At 43.5% G+C, this 22,244-nt stretch overlaps 1 protein-coding gene across 1 annotated transcript in view; it reads left to right on the top strand.

The window, feature by feature from the left end:
• Positions 1-22,244, top strand: part of LOC139385617 (spectrin beta chain, non-erythrocytic 4-like) — a 62,910-nt gene that overhangs the window by 26,871 nt on the left and 13,795 nt on the right. Inside the window, exons 17-20 of the mRNA XM_071130831.1 lie at positions 1,128-1,330; positions 2,032-2,122; positions 6,245-6,391; positions 21,398-21,661. Of these exons, the coding sequence (XP_070986932.1) occupies positions 1,128-1,330; positions 2,032-2,122; positions 6,245-6,391; positions 21,398-21,661 (705 nt within the window). The remainder of the gene's footprint in view (positions 1-1,127; positions 1,331-2,031; positions 2,123-6,244; positions 6,392-21,397; positions 21,662-22,244) is intronic.

The following is a 22,244-nucleotide window of genomic DNA, read 5'->3' as shown; positions in this document are numbered from 1 at the left end:
TAGAATTCATAGGAGGCTCTATAGCAGGAAATCCCAGCAAGATGTTCGCCATGAGGGTTGCCAGGTGTGCGCCATGAGGGTTGCCAGGTGTGCGTCATGAGGGTTGCCAGGTGTAGGTCATGAGGGTTGCCAGGTGTGCATCATGATGGGTTGCCAGATGTGCGTCATGATGGGTTGCCAGATGTGCGTCATGATGGGTTGCCAGGTGTGCGTCATGATGGGTTGCCAGGACCGGTGGATAGTAAACCTGGCGACGTTGAGCGCTGGAGTGGGAGTAGACATGACAATAAGGTTAAAATGTCAACATGTAGTTCATTTAAAAAATGTTTGTTTTGCATTTATATTCATGCACATTATATCGTCCTTTATTGTGCCATGTGTGTGATTATGTACAGTATGGCGGTCTATAGGCTAATCATGCCGGAATTATGCACACCATTTTATAAAGTGCACTCCATTGCAGGACTTTGCGTGCAGACAGTGTTCCATTCCAGTTGAAATGTCACGCATTTCCCCCGACTGCTCTGTCCGTGTGTCAGAGCATGTCTGTTCTGGTTTGCTGACATACCTTTACCAGAGACCCAGTTCTCCCTTAGGCACAGAGGCCAAAGGGTTTCATTTTTTGAATAATTGTCAAACGGAGTGCCATGACTTGTTTTTGGTCTTCCCATGTCCCCATGTTTCTCTCAACCCTTGTAGCGTTTATCTGACCATACATACAGGAATGTCCTCACGCTATCGCTTTGCTTTACGTGTGGTTGTGTTGAACACAACAATTCAGCCGTCGCAATTCAGACATCCATTGATCAGGAAAACAATGTATTGTTCCTTGCCAATAGTGACTGAAACCTGACCTCATTATAGTCCTTAGAGATCAGCATATTTATCATTCAGCAAAATAGAATCTGCACCTCTTTGCATGTAGTAAACATGCTAATGTAGTTATTGCTAAAATGCCATGAGATGATACCCATGTCTGCGAGCACATACTACACACGGACTTGTTACAGTAATATTCCCATTTTCTCTCTCAGTTTTCACTCTATTCCCTCTAATCTCTTGGGCATTTACAAACTCGTCACTGACGTGTGGTTCTGACTCTGTCCATTCTCCCCGTCCCCCTCCAGGAGTCAGCCTTGGCCCACGTTGAGCTCCCCGCCACGGTGGAGACGGTGGAGGCTGCCATCAAGAAGCACAAGGACTTTACCACCACCATGGAGCTCAACCTGCATCGCATCAAGGCTGTCATCGAGGCCGGAGAGAGCCTCATTAGCCAGAGCAACATCTACTCGGACCGTATCAGGGAGCGTGTGGACACCCTCGCTAACAGGTGGGTGGCGACATAGGATTGTTCCACTCTGACCATGCGAATGTATAGCAAAGCCATTTTACAATATTTCTTAAACATCTCTGGCTATGTTTAGAAGAGCACATGGGCATGAAAATGAAATGTGAGGCTAGATCGACCCATATTTATACGGGGGGGGGGGGGGGGGGCTGTGGTCAAGTCTGAAACGCATGAGGTATAGGTAGATGTGTCACTTGTCACTTAGCAGAGGCACAACACCATATTTGAATACACTATGGATATTGAAATAGAAAATGTTGTTCATCCTTGAAATACGAGTTAATTACTATGGTGATAATGCAGTGGTCTTGGTAGCAGGTGGGCTTCACTAACAGAATGGTACACACGAGGAGACAAAGCATAAGCAACCGAAAAAGAAACTCCCCTTGTTAGTACTTTCTTTTAACAGCAAAGCATGACATTCATACTGATGGGTGAGGCGAGGAGGGGACTAGTCAACCCATATTCAAACCTCCACGCCAACAATAGCATGGGGCGACCACATGTTAGGGAGATATTTAGATGAAGCCGTTGGCCGACTCTCATCTTTACAATGGACTCACTATTGCTCGGTGTGCTGCACCAAAGCCATCAACCTTATACATGGAGTTACAGTTGCAGATACCAGTAGAGTGATTGATGCACTGTGTGAATGAATGGCTCTATGTTTCTCTCCTCCACAGAGGCAACCAGAACCGGGAGCTGGCCCAACAGTGGCTGGAGAGGCTCAACGGCCAGTGGGGGCTCCAGAGATTACTACAGGACTGCCACGAGGTAGGACACAACATGAAAAAAAATGTCACAACCAACGCTGGCATATCAATGGAATAACCAATGGGAGGTTGTAGGGGTTAAAAAAAGGGCTTGTGTTCGGTGCTGTGCTGTACATGGCTTTGCTTGGGACCACAGGAGGTCAGGCTCAAACCTCCAGATGGATATTGTGTTGCTGGATCCTTCAGTGATATACTACAACTCTGCTTAGCTGAAATTGAATGACAGACCTGTGGTGGGGTCTATCCCTTCCTTAATCTTTATATCAGGGTTGACAACAATTTTTTCTTTGTCTATGTAAGTTGAATGATTTGAGCCAGCCGGCTGCTGTGTTAGATGCTTAACTTGGGGATGTGAGCGACAGACGAACTTGACTCTTCTGAGGTTTTGATGTGATTAGTTGTCGTTGTTGACCTGCTGGATCTTTCTGACTGGACAGTCAACTTCTGGCAAACCCCTTCAGAGAGGCGGACCTAGTTGATAGTCGGTGGATATTTGTAATTTGGTTGTAAAGGAAGATGATGCTTTGCTATGATTGACATGACTTTGACTGCCATGTTTAAGCTGTGCTGTGTGCCTATGTGTCAGAAGAGCCATATTCAGTGTCCAGTGCCGAACCTGGATATTAAAGGTCGACCGATTAATCGGAATGGCCGATTAATTAGGACCGATTTCAAGTTTTCATAACAATCGGAAATCGGTATTTTTGGGTGCAGATTTGCCGATCTATATATATATTTGACACCTTTATTTAATCTTTATTTAACTAGGCATGTCCGTTAAGAACACATTCTTATTTTCAATGACGGCCTAGTCATTAACCCTAGTGGGTTAACTGCCTTGTTCAGGGGCAGAACGACAGATTTTCACCTTGTCAGCTCGGGGGATTCAATCTTGCAACCTTACAGTTAACTAGTCCAACGCAATAACGACCTGGCTCTCTCTCGTTGCACTCCACAAGGAGACTGCCTGTAACGCGAATGCAGTAAGCCAAGGTAAGTTACTGGCAATACTAAAGTGCCTATAAGAACATCCAATAGTCAAAGGTTAATGAAATACAAATGGTATAGAGGGAAATAGTCCTATAATTCCTATAATAACTACAACCTAAAACTTCTTACCTGGGAATATTGAAGACTCATGTTAAAAGGAACCACCAGCTTTCATATGTTCTCATGTTCTGAGCAAGGAACTTAAACGTTAGCTTTCTGACATAGCACATATTGCACTTTTACTTTCTTCTCCAACACTTTGTTTTTGCATTATTTAAACCAAATTGAACATGTTTCATTATTTACTTGAGGCTAAATTGATTGTATTGATGTATTATACTAAGTTAAAATAAGTGTTCATTCAGTATTGTTGTAATTGTCATTATTACAAAAAAAAAAAAAAACGGCAGATTAATCGGTTTCGGCTATTGGGTCCTCCAATAATCGGAATTGGCGTTGAAAAATCATAATCGGTCGACCTCTACTGGATATATCACCTGTTCAAAGGGTTTCATAGTGTGCCCCTGAGCTACCCTACCTAACACAGAGCTTTATTCTGTTTCTGCAACTTTCTCTCTGCGTTGAATAATTCACCACCACTTCCCTATATCATTAATTCAGGGTATAGGGAGTGTGTATCTGTGGTAGAAGGCTTCCCTTCCAGTGTGTGGCCTACTGTATGAGAATGACACACACTGCGACAGTTTGTAAGAATGTGCAGCAGTGTGTTCTTAACTTTCACTCTTATGATACAGCTGTACTGGCTTGAGAAAAAAAGGGTTGATGCACATCCAGTGGTTGGTTGTTACCATGACCCCCCCCAAAAATGTTTTTTTTTTCTCCCAAATTTTGTGGTGTCCAATTGGTAGTAGTTACAGTCTTGTCCCATCGCTGCAACTCCTGTACGGACTCTGGAGAGGTGAAGGTCGAGAGCCGTGCGTCCCCCGAAACACAACCCAGCCAAGCCGCACTGCTTCTTGACACAATGCACTGCTTCTTGACACAACCCGGGCGGCCCTGGGCCAATTGTGCGCCGCCCCATGGGTCTCCCGGTCGCGGCCGGCTGCGACAGAGCCTGGACTCGAACCCAGGATCTCTAGTGGCACATCACATTGATCGGACCTGACTGTGGACTGGAGGCAGAGGCTCATCATCTCTAATAGCAGTGATACACTGGAGTCCATTTGATGAGCGCCGTTCTTATATTTCCCATAAGCTGCTGCCTCCCAGTCTCCACATGGGTAGAATTCATTTGGAGTCCCAGGGGGGGCTTATCTGCCTGTGACCCAACTGACCTCTCTGGTCAGGAGGGGAGCATCCAGGGGTGGTCCCCGCCTCCAGAGAGTAGGATGCTAAGAGGTTGAGGAGAATAGCGGGCCGTCGGAGAGGAATATACCGTGGACCCTTTAAACGAAAGCAAACCCCCCCCCCCCCCCACTCAGTGATGTAATTTCAAGTGCAGAGCATTCTCCCTGGTGACGCCTCACAACAGCGTAGGATCTCTCTCTCTCTGTTGCTCACCCCCTCTCTCTCTCTCTCGCTCCCTCTCTGGCTCTCCCTCGATGGCTCGATCATGTGCAAGCTTTCGATCACCTCGCACTGCTCAGCCACTGCAGCAGCAGCAGGGTCGGAGATACTGGGGCTTGTGACAGCCCGGAATACAGCCGCGTGCACCTGGAAGAGGCAAGGACTGCAGCAGAGGGACAAACCAAGAGCGAGAGAGAGCCAGGCAAAAGGGGTGGGGGTTGGGGGTGGAGAAGAAAGACAATAGGAATGTGATAGAGGGAGTCGTGAGGTGTCTGGATTTCGTGTCTGGATTTCTTTGGAGGAGCCAGAGGAGCAGAATCTCTCCCCTCCCTTGACACTATCAAACGCCGGCCCCCTCCTCCCGCATCTAATCCCTCCTTCCTCCCTCCCTCACCTCACAGCATTACTAACCACAACCACTGAGCCTCCAGGCTATCACGGATGCCTCCAAATCCCAGCCCAGATATCTGTAGGTGGGGGCTGAATGAGGGGGAGAGGATAGGGTTCATGGGGAGGGGCAAACCTGCTCCCGGAGCCTGCGTGTTTATTGTTTTGTGGAGATTTTTCATTTCTCCATTTCTCATTCTCTCTCACTTGTCAGTGGTCCGCCTCCTTCCCTTCTCCCTCTCTCTGGGTTGAACACACCAGCCAGAGCAACGCGCCACGGCAACACGCCACGGCAACGCAGCAGCAGAGGGGCTAGTGCAGCCTCAACGTCATCTTATCTGGGGTTTTTTTGGGGGGGAGGAGCAGCTTTGCCTTGCTGCTTGTTTGTTTTGATTCCTGCAGCATCTCTCTTTGACTGTGGGGATTTGTGCTTTATTCCTACCTGGACGGGCAGGTCGAGGATGTGGATACGTACCGTCACCCATCACAACCCTATGAGTCGTTCCCGTTAAACGCTGCCTGCCGGTAAATGGAACCGATTTCCCGTTAAATCTCAGGGGACTAGCAGTCGAGGACGAGAGAGACTAGTTCAGAGGATGGGGGTGGAAATATGTGGGTGGCAAGCAGGCGATGGAGATATTGCTTGTACTGATGATTTTGAATGGGCAGGGATATTTGCAAGTCCTTTTGTATGTTTGGCCCTAAATGTAATGGTCAGCTTGCTTTTATAACTAATGTGCCAATGGATTATGTGCTTGTGTTGATGTGTGCTTGTGTGTGTTCTGTGTACATGTGAATGAATTGCTGTTACCATGTGTATGCTTGTGTGTACAATACGTGTGTCTGCATTCATGTGTCTGCCGTGCTTGTCCTCGTGTGTGTGTGTCTCTGTGTTCATGTGTTTTGGATGATTGCTTTTCTATTATTTCCATGGGTGTTCATTTTTGTTTGCATTTATCTCTTAGGTTTTCACATGACTATGGTCATATGTTCAGCCAGATTACGTCTCTGTTTGTGTTTGTACAGGTATTGTGTGTGTGTGTGTGTGTGTGTGTGTGTGTGTGTGTGTGTGTGTGTGTGTGTGTGTGCCTCTTATGTATGTGTGCATCTATGCTACTCTGCATCCATCTGTTAGTAGCCTACATTGTCCAACTAGATGACAGTACAAATGCATTGAGTGGCATGATCACCCTGTACTGACAGCTCCCTTGTCCCTCAGCTTGGAGACTGGGTGGCAGAGAAGATGCTCATGGCTGGTGACACATCCCGCGATGAGACGCAGAAGCTGCACAAGAAGTGGCTGAAGCACCAGGCCTTTATGGCCGAGCTGGCCCAGAACAAGGAGTGGCTGGAGAAGATCGAGAGGGTGAGTACACTACCGCTGGGGCTCCACACAGAAGCTGGGGATGGGTATCTACCATGAGCTGATGCTCAGGAATGGGGAAGGGGAGACTGAGATGGGTGCTCTGTTGGGGGTGGCAGAGTTTTGGGTGTGTGGTTGGGGATGGGGAGGGGGAGGGTAAGTTGGTGTCAACTCATTCTTTACTACGTCATTTGTTTTGTTTTGTAGATTAGAAATACAAAGTTCCTTGTTACAATGTGATCAGACCAGCATATATACTGTATATAAATCAACTAACAATAGTACCTGCAATATTTGTGGTTCGTAACGATTTTTATATGCTCTTATATGATTTATTTAGCTATTCATGATTTCTAAGCCTGTTTGGAGTGTGACACAGAAAACACGCATAAACTGGACGAGAATTGTCATTTGGTTTACCGTTAGTTGAATAAAAGCACAATCACGGGCACTGCGAGTGGATGGTTGAATGTCAGTGAATCATCTCTAAGAGCTCTGGTGAAACCAGAGATTCCCTGATGTGCCTATGAGCTCAGCACGAACAGCTTTGCCTGAAATCTCCACTGGTCACATCACCACATCATATCTATGGGCCCTGCCTGCCCTATCAGATTGATACAAACTGTAACATCAGTGGGATAATTGCTTTAGGCAAGTAACACAAGGACACCCACTGGCTCGGTTGTGGCTCATTGTACCCTGTTATATCCAGCCTATTCCTCCTAACCGGAACAGGGCTGCACTAGGTGCACATGAAGTTGAGTGGGAAAGCGAGCGTTTTCACTGAACACTGTCAGTATGGGAACGTGGAGGCCATTTAGGCCTAAGTATATACAGAAGTGTAATGCAGTGGCGTCATCCAGGCTGAGTCTAAGGGGTACGATCCATTATAGATAAAAATTCAGGTCATCTGCGTAGATAGATACTGGAGTGGTATTGGAAAGTGCTTACTGCAGCTACTGTACAAGGGAACGATTGCTTGGAGGCGCGCCCATGGGCATGCCGATAAGCTCAGGAGAATAATTGGAAGAATGTTATCTGCATATAGCTCCTCTTACAGTAAATTATTTCTAGGTTATTTCTATTTCCAGTGATGCTGTGTACCCAAACAGAAACACAGTTTTCTCCCCCAGGGCCCCCGGCATAACGTTGTTGGGAAAAAACAGAATAAACATGTTGCGACAGACACCCTAAACGCACCGTAGCACAGCCCTACTGTGTGTGTGTGTCTCATCTGAAGCCATGCCAACTGGTGACCTGCTCTGTGTGTTTGTGTGAGAGAGTATGGGGGTTGCCTGATATCTGTCAAATCTGAAAATTATGGAAAATATATTTACACTACATTTGGAAAGTATTCAGAGCCCTTGACTTTTTCCACATTTTGTTACATCACAGCCTTATTCTAAAAGGGATTAAATCCTCATCAATCTACACACATAACAAAGCAAAAACAGTTAAATTAAATGTTTTTTTAATTTTTTGCAAATTTAAGTATTCAGACCTTTTGCTATAGAACTCGAAATTGAGCTCAGGTGCATCCTGTTTCCATTGATCATCCTTGAGGTGGTTCTACAACTTGATTGGAGTCCGCATGTGGTAAATTCAATTGATTGTACATGATTTGGCACATATGTCTACATAAGGTCCCACCATTGACTGCGCATGTCAGAGCAAAATCCAAACCATGAGGTCGAAGGAATTGTTCGTAGAGCTCTGAGACTGGATTGTGTCGAGGTACAGATCTGGGGAAGGGTACCAAAAAAATTCCTGCAGCATTGAAGTCCCCAATAACACAGTGGCCTCCATCATTCTTAAATGGAAGAATTTTGGAACCACCAAGACGCTTCCTAGAGCTGCCGCCCGGCCAAACTGAGCAATCGGGGGAGAAGGACCTTGGTCAGGGAGGTGATCAAGAACCTGATGGTCACTGACAGAGCTCCAGAGTTCCTCTGTGAAGATGGAGGAACTTTCCAGAAGGACAACCATCTCTGCAGCACTCCACCAATCAGGCCATTATGGTAGAGTGGCCAGACGGAAGCCACTCCTCAGTAAAAGGTATGACAGCCCACTTGGAGTTTGCCAAAAGCCACCTAATGGACTCTCAGACCGTGAGAAACAAGATTATCTGGTCTGATGAAACCAAGATTGAAATCTTTGGCCTGAATTGCAAGTGTCACACCTGGAGGAAACCTGGCACCATCTCTACAGTGAAGCATGGTGGTGGCAGCAGCATGCTGTGGGGATGTTTTTCAACGGCAGGGACTGGGAGACTAGTCAGGATTTAGGGAAAGATTAACGGAGCAAAGTACAGAGAGATCCTTGATGAAAACCTGCTCCAGTGTGCCCAGGACCTCAAACTGGGGCGAAGGTTCACCTTCCAAAGGGATCACGACTGTAAGCACACAATGAAGACAACGCAGGAATGGCTTCAGGGCAATGTCCATGAGTTGCCCAGCCAGAGCCCGGACTTTAACCCGATCGAACAACTCTGGAGAGACCTGAAAATTGCTACGCAGTGATGTTCCCCAACCAACCTGACAGAGCATGAGAGGATCTGCTGAGACGAATGGGAGAATCTCCCCAAATACAGGTGTGCCAAGCTTGTAGCATCATACCCAAGAAGACTCGAGGCTGTAATCGCTGCCAAAGGTGCTTCAACAAAGTACTGAGGAAAGGGTCTGAATACTTATGTAAATGTATTCGTCTAAAAACCTGTTTTCGCTTTGTCATTATGGGGTATTGTGTGTAGATTGATTAGAGAAAAGTCAAGGGGTCTGAATACTTTCAGAATGCACTGTATATTATGGAGGAATCTAGCTTGGAATCCAGACATGTGTAGAACCACAGAGGTTCATGAATATCTCTTTTCTTGACAAATTCAAACACAGATCAACTCGAGACAGTATTTTAGAAAGAGTAGCCTTTATTCCGATTATTATTTTTTTTAAACCTACACTGCATGGCTTATATTAATACTGTAGGCTATACCATAATATTGAATAACAGTGGAGAGGTTTTGCATTTGGCATTCATGATGTTTTTCATGGATGTGAACTTTCTATTGTACTTGCACAGCAATAGCAAGACATTTTTCTATAAAACCATATCAGAATAGGTGATAATACTGTCTGTTTTCGCCGGTATTCTGTCTTATATATTTTACTCATCTGTGTTGATACACTCTGACCTGCCTATAGATTTCCCTCTGTAACGGCAACACTGAGATCGCCGTAGGCGAACGTAGCCCTCTGTAAAGGGCAAGTTGGTGGTCTTACGTGGGTGCAAGAATCCATTTCATATAGCCAATGTTAAGACTACCCAAAGGGACAGGCCTAGCAAGCTGTAGCTGTGATAAATCTGTTGGGGCGGCGCTAGTGTTACAACCCAATGGGTTTGAGTTAGGGTAGTCCTGGGAAACATTATTTTCCCCCTCCTGGATTTTCAAGAGCTGTGCTCTCTATCAAACATTTTACCCAAAGCAAATTGGTTATATATGAAAGGGTCTAGGACTGTCTCCAAGGTTTTGAGTAAATAAAGTCTCCGCCTATATAGCAGCTAGAATCTCTGGTGTTACTGAACCTACCAGCCTTCTGATGCAGGTGACCCTCTTACCCTGTGACTGTCACTGTTCTAAGGTGGTAGACATTTTTACGTGGTGGATTTTCTCCCCGACGTCACATGCCCGGCAGCTGTTGGAAGGTGCAACTTTGCCGGATACGGATATGCGGCTGCGCTTGCAGTGGTTGCCAGGCAACTGCCTGTCCCCTCCCGGCGTACCTCATGTGTGAAGGTAATTTGTCCAGCAGGAAGTGACGTATTAAAGGGCTAGTGTGAAGAGTACCAGAAAATGTATGACTTCACTGATAAAGAATGAAAATGTATGCCCTCACTACTGTAATTACAGGGATCCGATGCAGGTGAGACGGCTAGCTGGCTACCCCTTAGTTGCTAGGTCTGTAGATGGCATCTACAGCTAGGGTTCTTGTTTCTAAATGGAAAGTCACACCCATGTCCACATCCACCTTTATATTCTGAAAATCAATACAACGTAGTTGATGGACATTTTGTTACACGATGTTCAATGTGATAACGACCCGGTGTCTTTGGGTGTCGAACCTAATTTTGGAAGTGTAGAATTGGACATGCTTCAGGTGGGATTGTAATCATTGGATCTAGTGCTTGTCCCTGCAGTGTGTAGAAGTTGTTACAAATTGGGCCTACCGCTGTTTCTCTCAATGCTATTGTTACCCAAAGCCCCATGGGCTCTTATTTCCCCTTCCCCCTTGCTTTTCAGATAATTAATTGGCCTCATATCTACAATAAGTATGTGAATCTCACCCTTCTATTCTCTAGACCACTCACTATTATTATAATAGGGACCTCCTGGATAAGTTACAAAGGTGACTCTCTCTCTCTCTCTTTTGTTTCAGAGTGTATGTGTGTACATCGTGCGTGTGTGTGTTCTGGGTTATATATTATGAAAAGCATTCAGCATTATCAGCAGCGACCCTGACACTCCATTAATAGTGATGCCATAACAACATAATCACTGCCTTTTATAGTTGCAACTCCATCTGTTAGGTCCTTGGCATCCCATGACTCATATCACACACACACACACACACACACACACACTTTCCTTAACCCCTTTGGGAGTAGAGTTTGACCCCTGTGTTTTTGCAGGCCCTGCAATATACAGTGGAGGAAAAAAGTATTTAGTCAGCCACCAATTGTGCAAGTTCTGCCACTTAAAAAGATGAGAGAGGCCTGTAATTTTCATCATAGGTACACTTCAACTATGACAGACAAAATGAGAAAAAAAATCCAGAAAATCACATTGTAGGATTTCTAATGAATTTATTTGGTGGAAAATAAGTATTTGGTCAATAACAAAAGTTTATCTCAATACTTTGTTATATACCCTTTGTTGGCAATGACAGAGGTCAAACGTTTTCTGTAAGTCTTCACAAGGTGTTCACACACTGTTGCTGGTATTTTGGCCCATTCCTCCATGCAGATCTCCTCTAGAGCAGTGATGTTTTGGGGCTGTTGCTGGGCAACACGGACTTTCAACTCCCTCCAAAGATTTTGTATGGGGTTGAGATCTGGAGACTGGCTAGGCCACTCCAGGACCTTGAAATGCTTCTTACGAAGCCACTCCTTCGTTGCCCCGGGCGGTGTGTTTGGGATCATTGTCATGCTGAAAGACCCAGCCACGTTTCATCTTCAATGCCCTTGCTGATGGAAGGAGGTTTTCACTCAAAATCTCACGATACATGGCCCCATTCATTCTTTCCTTTACACGGATCTGTCGTCCTAGTCCCTTTGCAGAAAAACAGCCCCAAAGCATGATGTTTCCACCCCCATGCTTCACAGTAGGTATGGTGTTCTTTGGATGCAACTCAGCATTCTTTGTCCTCCAAACACGACGAGTTGAGTTTTTACCAAAAAGTTATATTTTGGTTTCATCTGACCATATGACATTCTCCCAATCTTCTTCTGGATCATCCAAATGCTCTCTAGCAAACTCCCAGCTCTCTGCAGGTCATTCACTAGGTCCCCCCGTGTGGTTCTGGGATTTTTGCTCACCGTTCTTGTGATCATTTTGACCCCACGGGGTGAGATCTTGCGTGGAGTCCCAGATCGAGGGAGATTATCAGTGGTCTTGTATGTCTTCCATTTCCTAATAATTGCTCCCACAGTTGATTTCTTCAAACCAAGCTGCTTACCTATTGCAGATTCAGTCTTCCCAGCCTGATGCAGGTCTACCATTTTGTTTCTGGTGTCCTTTGACAGCTCTTTGGTCTTGGCCATAGTGGAATTTGGAGTGTGACTGTTTGAGGTTGTGGACAGGTGTCTTTTATACTGATAACAAGTTCAAACAGGTGCCATTAATACAGGTAACGAGTGGAGGACAGAGGAGCCTCTTAAAGAAGAAGTTACAGGTCTGTGAGAGCCAGAAATCTTGCTTGTTTGTAGGTGACCAAATACTTATTTTCAACCATAATTTGCAAATAAATTCATAACAAATCCTACAATGTGATTTTCTGAATTTTTTTCCCTCATTTAGTCTGTCATAGTTGAAGTGTACCTATGATGAAAATTACAGGCCTCATCTTTTTAAGTGGGAGAACTTGCACTGGCTGACTAAATACTTTTTTGCCCCACTGTATGGGGCGTGTGAGCCGAGAGGGTGAGTAAGCAGAGAGAGAGAACAGTCAGAGCTTCCTAGATGACAGGACATGGTAGGGAGGTAGAAGGAGGCAGACAATTATGTCATACAGTTCCATGTTCAACCGTGTCAGGACATTGCTAATACCTAGCTATCACAGTGTCCTCTTAATGGTTAGTGGAACATTGCTGTTAACACCGGTTCTTCACAATATCTTGGCAACATTTTTGCTTTTCTTAATTAATACAAGATACTGTGCTATAATATTATGGAAGGCCAAGTACATCATGTAGACTTGTAAAGTTGACCCAATGGCATTATTTGAATGGTGAGGAGGCCGTAATGCAGATCAGATTGAGGCCTTTTATTTGCAAGTGAAGATTTAGCCACTGAACACCATATAAAAAAATAATTAACTGGACACAAGGAACATAAATCAAATCAAATAGAGCTAAAATTTAAAAAAAAAACAGGTTTCAATCATACCTGAAAACCCAGAAGCATGCCGACATTACCCTTTCTCTCCCTCTAACAAGGAAATTACAAGACTAAAATAATAATAATAACACTTCCCATTATGCATTTGACCAATGAGAACAACCCAATTGACATCATGGTCGATTATCAATTACAAGGCATGAAATACCAAACAACACGTTCAGTGAATAAACATATACATATTTTCCTAGCACACACTTCAATACAGGTGCTATTCCATGTTTTAGAGCATAAACACAATCGGGGATATGAACAAGTCCCCCCGGGATAAGCTACTACTGCATTAACCGTATCATTAAGCATGCACTGGAACGCGCCCATTTGCCCATCAATTCTCAGACCAGGAAATGAACATAACCCTCTTCAATCAACGAGAAAAACCAACGTAATAATTTACATTTCTTTAGATTATCCTTAACGTATCATTTGTCAAACATGCTCACATTGTATTTATACTTTATACATAAATAGCAGTATTTTGACAAACCTAATGTAATGGTAAATCTTAGCGCGGGTGGCAGCTTTATAGGTTTGGGGTGTGTCAGAAATATTTCGGACATTTTCACAACCAGAATTATGGCGCATTAGCTGGCGGTGTCGCAAAAGGATTGCGTTTTGATGAATGATAAAGTTGACAGTTTGTCGAAGCTTGGCCTCTCAATGGCCTATCAGAGCGTTGTCATCAACTCCAATTCGAATGTTAGTCCGTTATAGCCTAGTTCAATAGCCTGCCCAATATTTGTTAAATATTTTTAACATGTTTGCAGTCTACATTATTCTAATTGAATTGCGTTAATATGGAAATACATTGTTAAACATAGTTGTGCGACTATAGTATGCGTTGGTTGAAACTCAATGTTAAATTCAAATCTCCCAACCAACATATGTATGCCAATATGACACCAATGTTGATGAAAATTTGCAAATCAACTTCATTGGAGGTACGCAACACTATCCACCTCTCGTCATGATCCGAGAACCACTATACCGGATTTCTGACAGGGTCATAAGCATTATGATTGTCAGACAATGTTTTGCCGAAACCTAGCTCAAATTCTAGACATCGGATTAAAACTAGGCGACATAGTCCATAAGGTGACCATTAGACTTAGATCCATTTGGACTGAAAACGTTTTTAGGTGCAACAGTTTTGATTCAATTCACAATTTAGTGCTCTCACGTGCACATTTCTGCCCAATATAAACCAATGATGTGCTACCTTTTTTTTATAGCATTTCTGACAATGCTAACATCTTTCCTGCTGAATCTGAGTTCTAAAACCGGGTGCAACTTTTTTTCTACGCAACAGTAGCAGCTAGCTAGTATAAGGCTAACATCTGTATCAAGCTAACTAACGCCGGGTTGGATGAGAAGTAAAAGGAAGGTAGCTAGCAAGCTAGGTATATTGTGCTATGGGAGGTTTTTCACATGGCTGAAGTCCAAATCAAATACAGCATTATTAGTCACATGTTTAGCAGATGTTATTGCGGGTGTAGTAAAATGTGTAAACTGCTGACCTGGACAGTTGCGTGTAACCAGAGCACAAACAAATAAACTATTGATTATCCTTGGATGCTATTATAGGCAGTTAGATACACTGAACTTGGGGAAACCGCCACGCTGCTAATTTATAATACATATGCACACCAGAACAGACGCATGACTGTTAGAAGATCCAAATTCTATTTCTTACCTTATGTATAAATGTCAATGCAATTTTATTTTCGTCATTATAATCCACATTTGCAAGTGTCAAGTTCATTTTCACTCTGTACCCGAAAACCTGAAGTCGCCTACCACAAGTAAAAAGATCATTGTTTGCTTGCGAGACCTGTGCGCAGTCAAAAGAAAATGCCACGCTTGTTAACTCCGTTAGCTATGTGATCAAATGAAATTGTTTTAGACTCTTGTTTTTCAACAAGCTAGAGAAATAAACATTCACTCAGTACAGAGTGAAAGAACAGAGACATTGCATTATTGTGAGACCACCTCCTCTAAGAGTATGAATTAGGCTGTTTGAGAAGGTTGGAATCCTAAGCAACCTGCCTACACATCATTGGAAGTACAATAGACCAACATACAGTGCCTTCAGAAAGTATTCACACACCTTTACTTTTTCCACATTTTGTTGTGTTACAACCTGAATTTAAAATGGATTACATTGAGATTTTGTGTCACTGGCATTAGACACAATACCCCATAATGTCAAAGTGGAATTATGTTTTTAGACACTTTTACACATTCATTCAAAATTAAAAGCTGAAATGTCTTGAGTCAATTAGTATTTAACCCCTTTGTTATGGCAAGCCTAAATAAGGTCAGGAGTAAAAATGTGCTTATCAAGTCACATAATAAGTTGCATGGACGATTGTGCAATAATGTTTAACATGATTTTTAAATTACTACCTCATCTCTTTACCCCACACATACTGTACAATTAACTGTATGGTCCCTCAGTCAAGTAATGCATTTAAAACTCAGACTCAACCACAAAGACCAGGGAGGTTTTCCAATGCCTTGCAAAGAAGATAACCTATTTGTAAGTGAGTAAAAAGCAGGCACTGAATATCCCTTTGAGCATGGTGAAGTTATGAATGATTCTTTGGATGGTGTATCAATACACCCAGTCACTACAAAGATACAGGCTTCCTTCCTAACTCAGTTGCCGGAGAGGAAGAAAACTGCTCAGGGATTTCACCATGAGGCCAATGGGGACTTTAAAACAGTTTAATGGATGTGATAGAAAAAAACTGAGGATAGATCAACAACATTGTAGTTACTCCACAATACTAGCCTTAATAACAGAGTAAAAAGAAGGAAGCCTGTACAGAATACAAATATTCCAAACATGCATTCGGTTTTCAATAAGGCATTAAAGTAAAATTGCAAAAAATGTGGCAAAGAAATTTACTTTATGTACTGAATACAAACTGTTATGTTTTGGCATGGGTCCCCAGATCCTCAAAGTTCTACAGCTGCACCATTGCTCACCGCCTGGTATGGCAACTGCTCGACATCTGACCGTAAGGCACTACAGAGGGTAGTGTGTACGGCCCAGTACATCACTGTGACCAAGCTTCCTGACATCCAGGACCTACAGTATATACTAGGCAGTGTCAGAGGGAGGCCAAAAACATGGTCAAAGACTCCAGTCACCCAAGTCATAGACTCTTCTCTCTGCTACCGCACGGCAAGCGGTAAAGGAGTGCCAAGTCTAGGACCAAAAGGCTCCTTAACAGCTTCTACCCCCAAGCCATAAGACTGCTGAACAACAATTAATAAAATGGCCATCCGGGCTATTTACATTGACTCCCGCCTCCCCCCACTCGCTGTTCATTATCTATGCATAGTCACTTTACAAATAACCTCGACTAACCTGTACCCCCACACATTGACTCGGTACCGGTACCCCCTGTATATAGCCTCGTTATTGTTATGTCATTTTCTTGTGTTACTTTTTGATTAGATATTTTTTTTTTTAAACTTTAGTTTATTTAGTAAATATTTTCTTAACTCTATTTCTTGAACTGCATGATTGGTTACGGTGAGGTTGTATTCACGGTAAGGTTGTATTTGGCGCATGTGACATACAATTTCATTTGATTTATGTTTGTGGCAAATCCAACACATCACTGAGTACCACTCTTCATATTTTCAAGCATGGTGGTGGCTGCATCATGTTATGGGTATGCTTGGGAGTGTTTTTAGGATAAAAAGAAAATTAATAGAGCTAAGCACATGTAAAATCCTAGAGGAAAACCTGGTTCAGTCTGCTTTCCAACAGAAACTGGAAGACAAATTCACCTTTCAATAGGACAATAACTTAAAACACAAGGCCAAATGTGACCGACATGCTGGATTTGGTCTTTGAAATTGTGTTTTTTACATTGGATGAAAGTAGAGACTCTGAATGGTAAAATGGTATATCATACACTACAGTTGAGGAGCAATGGGAAAGTCATTCTGCTTGGAAAGTTGATAAACTTGTAACTTCACTTTTGAGAAAATGGATGTTGAATGTTTTGGTACCTACTGGAGAGCTCTTCTTTGTCAACACCCATTCAGCATTGTTCACACCCTTTTAAGCTTTAGCCCCACCCATCTCTTTAAGGATTCACATGTGAGGCTATGTACTAAACAATCAAATATTTACTACAGGTGTGTTCATAAATTTAATCTGGAGTGCCAGAGTGTGCTCTGGACGTTCGTTAACTCAGCGGGTTTTCAGATTGTCCATTCTTAAATTCAGCGCGTTCAGAGCGCACACTGACGCTCTGGCCGAGGAGTAGGGTTGATCCAAGTGTTCTGTCCTAACAGCAGTCAAGCACCCAAGCTAACTGACTAACGCTGGCTAGCTTGCTAGCTACGTCCAAACACAAATGAGAGAACAGCTCACCATTTTACTCGCTCTAACAGAGCTGGTTAGGCAGTTTTTATGTTATTCAGGGCATTGGTGTTTGCAACTGTGCTGCTGGCAACAATTTAATTACGTTTTTTTCCAACATTTACTGACACCGGCTATATTCAACGGGTGTTGAGTGTTCATAAATTAGTCAGTTATTCTGCACTCTGGCACACTCAGACGAGAGTGCTCTGAAATGAGAAAAGATAGCCAGAGAATTTACCAGCTACCTCTATCGACAGTTGACGCAGTGACATCATACACATTCTATTGAAATAGTTATTTGCATAGTGGAATCTTTTGTTTAGACATGTAGCTAGCTAGCTAAACAATGAACCATAATCACAACTCATAATGTTACTACCTGAATCTGCAGGTAGCTAACCAACCAGGTTCAATGTTAGCTAGCTAACATTAGACTGTAACTAGCAATTCAAATGGCTCTGAGATATGAATAATATTACTAAACAGATCATACACTTAACGTTAACTAGCTAGCTATCTAACACTACACTTTAACTTGAAATGAAAATGACTTTCTGACAAAATTAGAAATCTTATCTTACCTGTATACATGGACGTAATCCAGAGACAGGTGTTTTATAAAAATGCATTTTGATTAAGAAATGTTTACGTTCAAATGGCGCTCCTGTGAAGTAATGACGCACGACATACGCCTAGTTTCCTGAAACGAGTCACAAATATACACTGGACTATACACTGGACTACTATGGGCTATTGTATGTAGAGGGGTGAGAGAAAAATCTATTTAATCTGTTTTGAATTCAGGCTGTAACACAACAAAATGTGGACTATGTCCAGATGTACGAATACTTGCTGAAAGCAATGTAACTACTCTTGTAGGTCAAAGTTGTGTATTGGAAAACCTTGGTAGAGCAGTACACATTGTGAATTGAATTTATTTTTTGGCTTCAGACCAATGCCTACTTCTCACTGAATTTTTGTAAATATTTTTTTTTTTATAGGCTATAGCGTTTGCACTGATATAGGGGCTAGGCCTACTGTAAATTGCAGTCTGGCCTGAAAAGATCGAATTCGAATAAAACGAAACAACAACTTGTTTTAAATAGGCTATCTGTAAATACAGTTTCTCCCTGTGGGCGTGTAATACACACAAGCCAACTTAGACTATGGAGGATTTTACGCACATCCAAACTTTTCACAGGAGCTGGATAAAGATCCATTATAAAGAGAAAGGGGTTATGTCCACTCGACGTTATACTGCTCGCAAATGTAATGTTTTATGAACATCAGGAAACCTTTTTACAGATCATATTTGCACTTCTCCAGAAATAGCAGACAAAATTTCATTCAAGCCGTGAACTTTCTCACCATTAGCCCATGGACGAGGATGATATCATCAATCACATCTCTCGTTCCATGAGCACAAGGCAATGTGTGCACACTTAGGCCAGAAGACACGGAATTGCCAAAGAGCTTGCGTTTGACACTAGTGACGCCTTTAATACCAGAAGAAAATAGAGCCCAAAGAGTTATTTACTGGCCTGGGCGACGCACGACAACAGGTTTGCACCCTCAACCAGTTGTCGGCGAGCGACCAGAATCTCTCACGTGTTTCTTTACTTCTCCAGGTGATCACCCATCAAAAGGACATCACTATCCACACATAAATAGTCTATTAATAAATGTGCTTCCCATAAACCATTTCATAAACAATGTCTGGCTTCATTATAAGGCCTTAGATCAAGCGACGAAGGACAATCTTCACAAGGCTTGATATTTCCTTCAATACACTCATTGATATATGTTGACTCCTCTTGATGCCTGCTGGCACGTATGGCCATGGTACCCCCAGCATAATCACGTGACTGTGTCTGGTCCTCCCAGGCAGATTAATGCCTTCAGGCCTTCACACATGGAGTAATATTGACACAATAGCTTCCGTGGACACAACCAGCCAAATGCAATGGCCACACTTGATGTAATTATAATTCAATAACAGATGTTTGATATTGCATACATGATCACATAGTGACGATTCTGTTTTTCCTTGCCATCTGTTATTTGTGTGGTCATTATGGTAATCCAAGTTTTTTTGGCCTTTTGGCTACTGATGAACTTGTTTTGAACATTTGTACTGACAAAGTCTACGAGTTGGGTAGAATACCCTTGCTGCCCCACTCATCCGGTGATCAGGAAAGTAACATATGCATGCTGAGATATTTTGGCCCTGTTGGGAGTGTGTCCCTTCACAGTGCAGCTGGGGTGTGCTTCTCCAAATGAGGACATCCTTTGTGTGGGCAGAGCATGAGAAGACGGTGCTGGATCAGAGGGAAGAGGATACTCCACTGACGGTGCAGCCGTTAAGAGCAGCAGCAAAGCAAATGTCCTCCCAACTGGAGTATATACAATAGAGATATTTCTATGCTTTCTTGTTCTGAGCCTTAAGCAGAACCAAGTACTATGTTTCAGGGGAACGGGACTGTTTTTAACTGATCACAAAGGGAATTAACTAACTAGCATTTCAATCCTTCCACATGAAATGCACACTTAACTCCAATCAGCGAATTACATTATAGTGGCTTGAAATGCAAATAGATTTTTTTGTGTGGGCGGCCCTATAGGCTCTTTATGGTGCCTTGGGGAAATGGTGAGTTCAGGCAGGCCATCCTTGTTTTATGTCCTTGAGCGTAATATCTGTGAGCTCTGCTGTGCTGACTCACTCAGATCCAGCCCCCCCCCCCCCCCCCCCACACACACACACACAACCCACCTCTGACAGAGAGAGAATTACAATGGGGGGGGGGGGGGGGGTTAGATCATGGGTAAGTTAAATCTCCTCTCCGGTCGTCACTGGCTGATGTCTCCATGGCGGCGAAAATTAAGTGAGATGATTGCGTAGTTTACAACCCCCATTGCTCGGAACACTTGCGTGCACTCAGGCGCACAGGAGAGAGAGCAAGTGTATGTCTGTCTGCCTCTCTGAGTCTGTGATGGTGTGTCACGGCAGGCAGCAACTCAGTGTGCTCTCCTCTCATTCGCTGGCTCAGTCTCTGGGGTTGCGGTTGTTATGCGATTAAGCTAGGCTTACTGGAAAGAATCGTGACTATGCAGAGAGCTTTTAAATCTGGGTCTATTCTGAAAATACCTGAGTGTGTCATAAATGAAATCAACAAGAAATGAGTCAAACCTGAAACCTCCAAACCGATGAAGACAGACAAAGGAGAGATCCATACCAGATGATTCAATCAGGAAGTGAAATGATGTTAAGAGAAGTGTGTTTTATCTGTGAGCTCAGACCTCTAAAGGTGAAGTGGTTTTCTGGGCTGCCAGGGCCATGCAAGCCCTCCTAACCCAATTTGATGTGCACTGATAGGCCAGAGTCAGGAGCAGCTGGTCTGGAGCCCAGGCTGTAGCCTCCATAAAGGTGTACCACTGAGTCACAGCTCAAGCTTACAAGCTAACAATGGAAGGCATTTTCTTTGTCATTTTACGTGATTGCTTAGAATCCATTTTATTTACCTACCAGATTAAAGATCTAGAAAAACCATAGCCAACTCCGTATCAATCAAATTTACATCAGCAGGTGTAACAAAGTGCTTAAATGTATGCTCCCATATGGTAAACTGCCAACGTGGTAGTCACAAATTGTTTCTGCCTATGATGGAACTATTTACAGAATGATTTCAATGGATAAAATCCTACATTTACGACAGTAGATTGTTTATGACACCAATGTTCCATAAGTGATATAAATGAGACTTTATTTTTCATGTTATTATAACCTCCACTCATCAATGTCTAATAACTCTAACCCCCCCCCCCCCCATCTCCCTTTCTCTCTGTTCCATCTCCATGTGCTCCCTTTCCATTACCCTAACCTTCAACCGCCATCCTACATCTCTCTCAACCTCTTCTTCCTATCCTCCACCTGCTCCCCCCTTCCATCCTCCAGGAGGGCCAGCAGTTGATCCAGGAGAAGCCCGAGCTGGGCCCGGTGGTGCGGAGGAAGCTGGGGGAGATCCACGAGTGTTGGCAGGACCTGGAGAGCACCACCCAGGCCAAGGCCCGCCAGCTGTTTGAAGCCAACCGGGCTGACCTGCTGGTGCAGAGCTACACCAGCCTGGACCATCAGCTGCACCAGCTGGAGGGACAACTGGGCTACGTGGACCAGGGTCAGGACCTGACCAGCGTCAACAAGCAGCTCAAGAAGCTCCAGGTCTCTTCCTCTTCATTATGTGGTCCAACTACTGTTACAGTTTTTGGTTTTGTGATCAGTTGGGAATATTTTTGGGTATGGTGAAGCTATTGTCATACATAATGAAAATGTAGGTTAAAGTTGTTGAATATCGCAGTGTATGTCTATATACAAAAACCTAGGGTTGTTCTGTGTGAACAACCTATACAGTAGGAGGTGGTTCAGGTTTTTTTCCTGTCCAGGATGCTCTACCTCTGTTCTGTCACTACTACTGGGTCCATACATCTTATCAGTTCATCATGCGTCTCTCATTCTCCTCTCGAACAGCATGCTGCCCCTAAGGGCTGCTTACAGTTCCTTTTCAGCCTGTAATTGTGCTTTGTGTACAGTATGCTCCACCACCCAACCTCCATCCAGGGGTACAGTAACCTTTTCACTTCAGTTCATTTCTCTCATGGGTACTCTAATCTTTCCTTTTCTTTTCTTTCCTTTCCTTTCTTTTCCTTTAATTCCTTCCTTTCCTTACTTCCTTCCTTCCTTTCATTCTTTCTTCCTTTCCTTTTTCTCTCTTAATTTCTTTCTTTATCCCTCTTTATACTCTAAT

The sequence above is a fragment of the Oncorhynchus clarkii genome, chromosome 27 (assembly GCF_045791955.1).
Source record: "Oncorhynchus clarkii lewisi isolate Uvic-CL-2024 chromosome 27, UVic_Ocla_1.0, whole genome shotgun sequence".
Lineage (NCBI taxonomy): Eukaryota > Metazoa > Chordata > Actinopteri > Salmoniformes > Salmonidae > Oncorhynchus > Oncorhynchus clarkii.
This window is presented reverse-complemented; position numbering and strand designations above follow the sequence as displayed.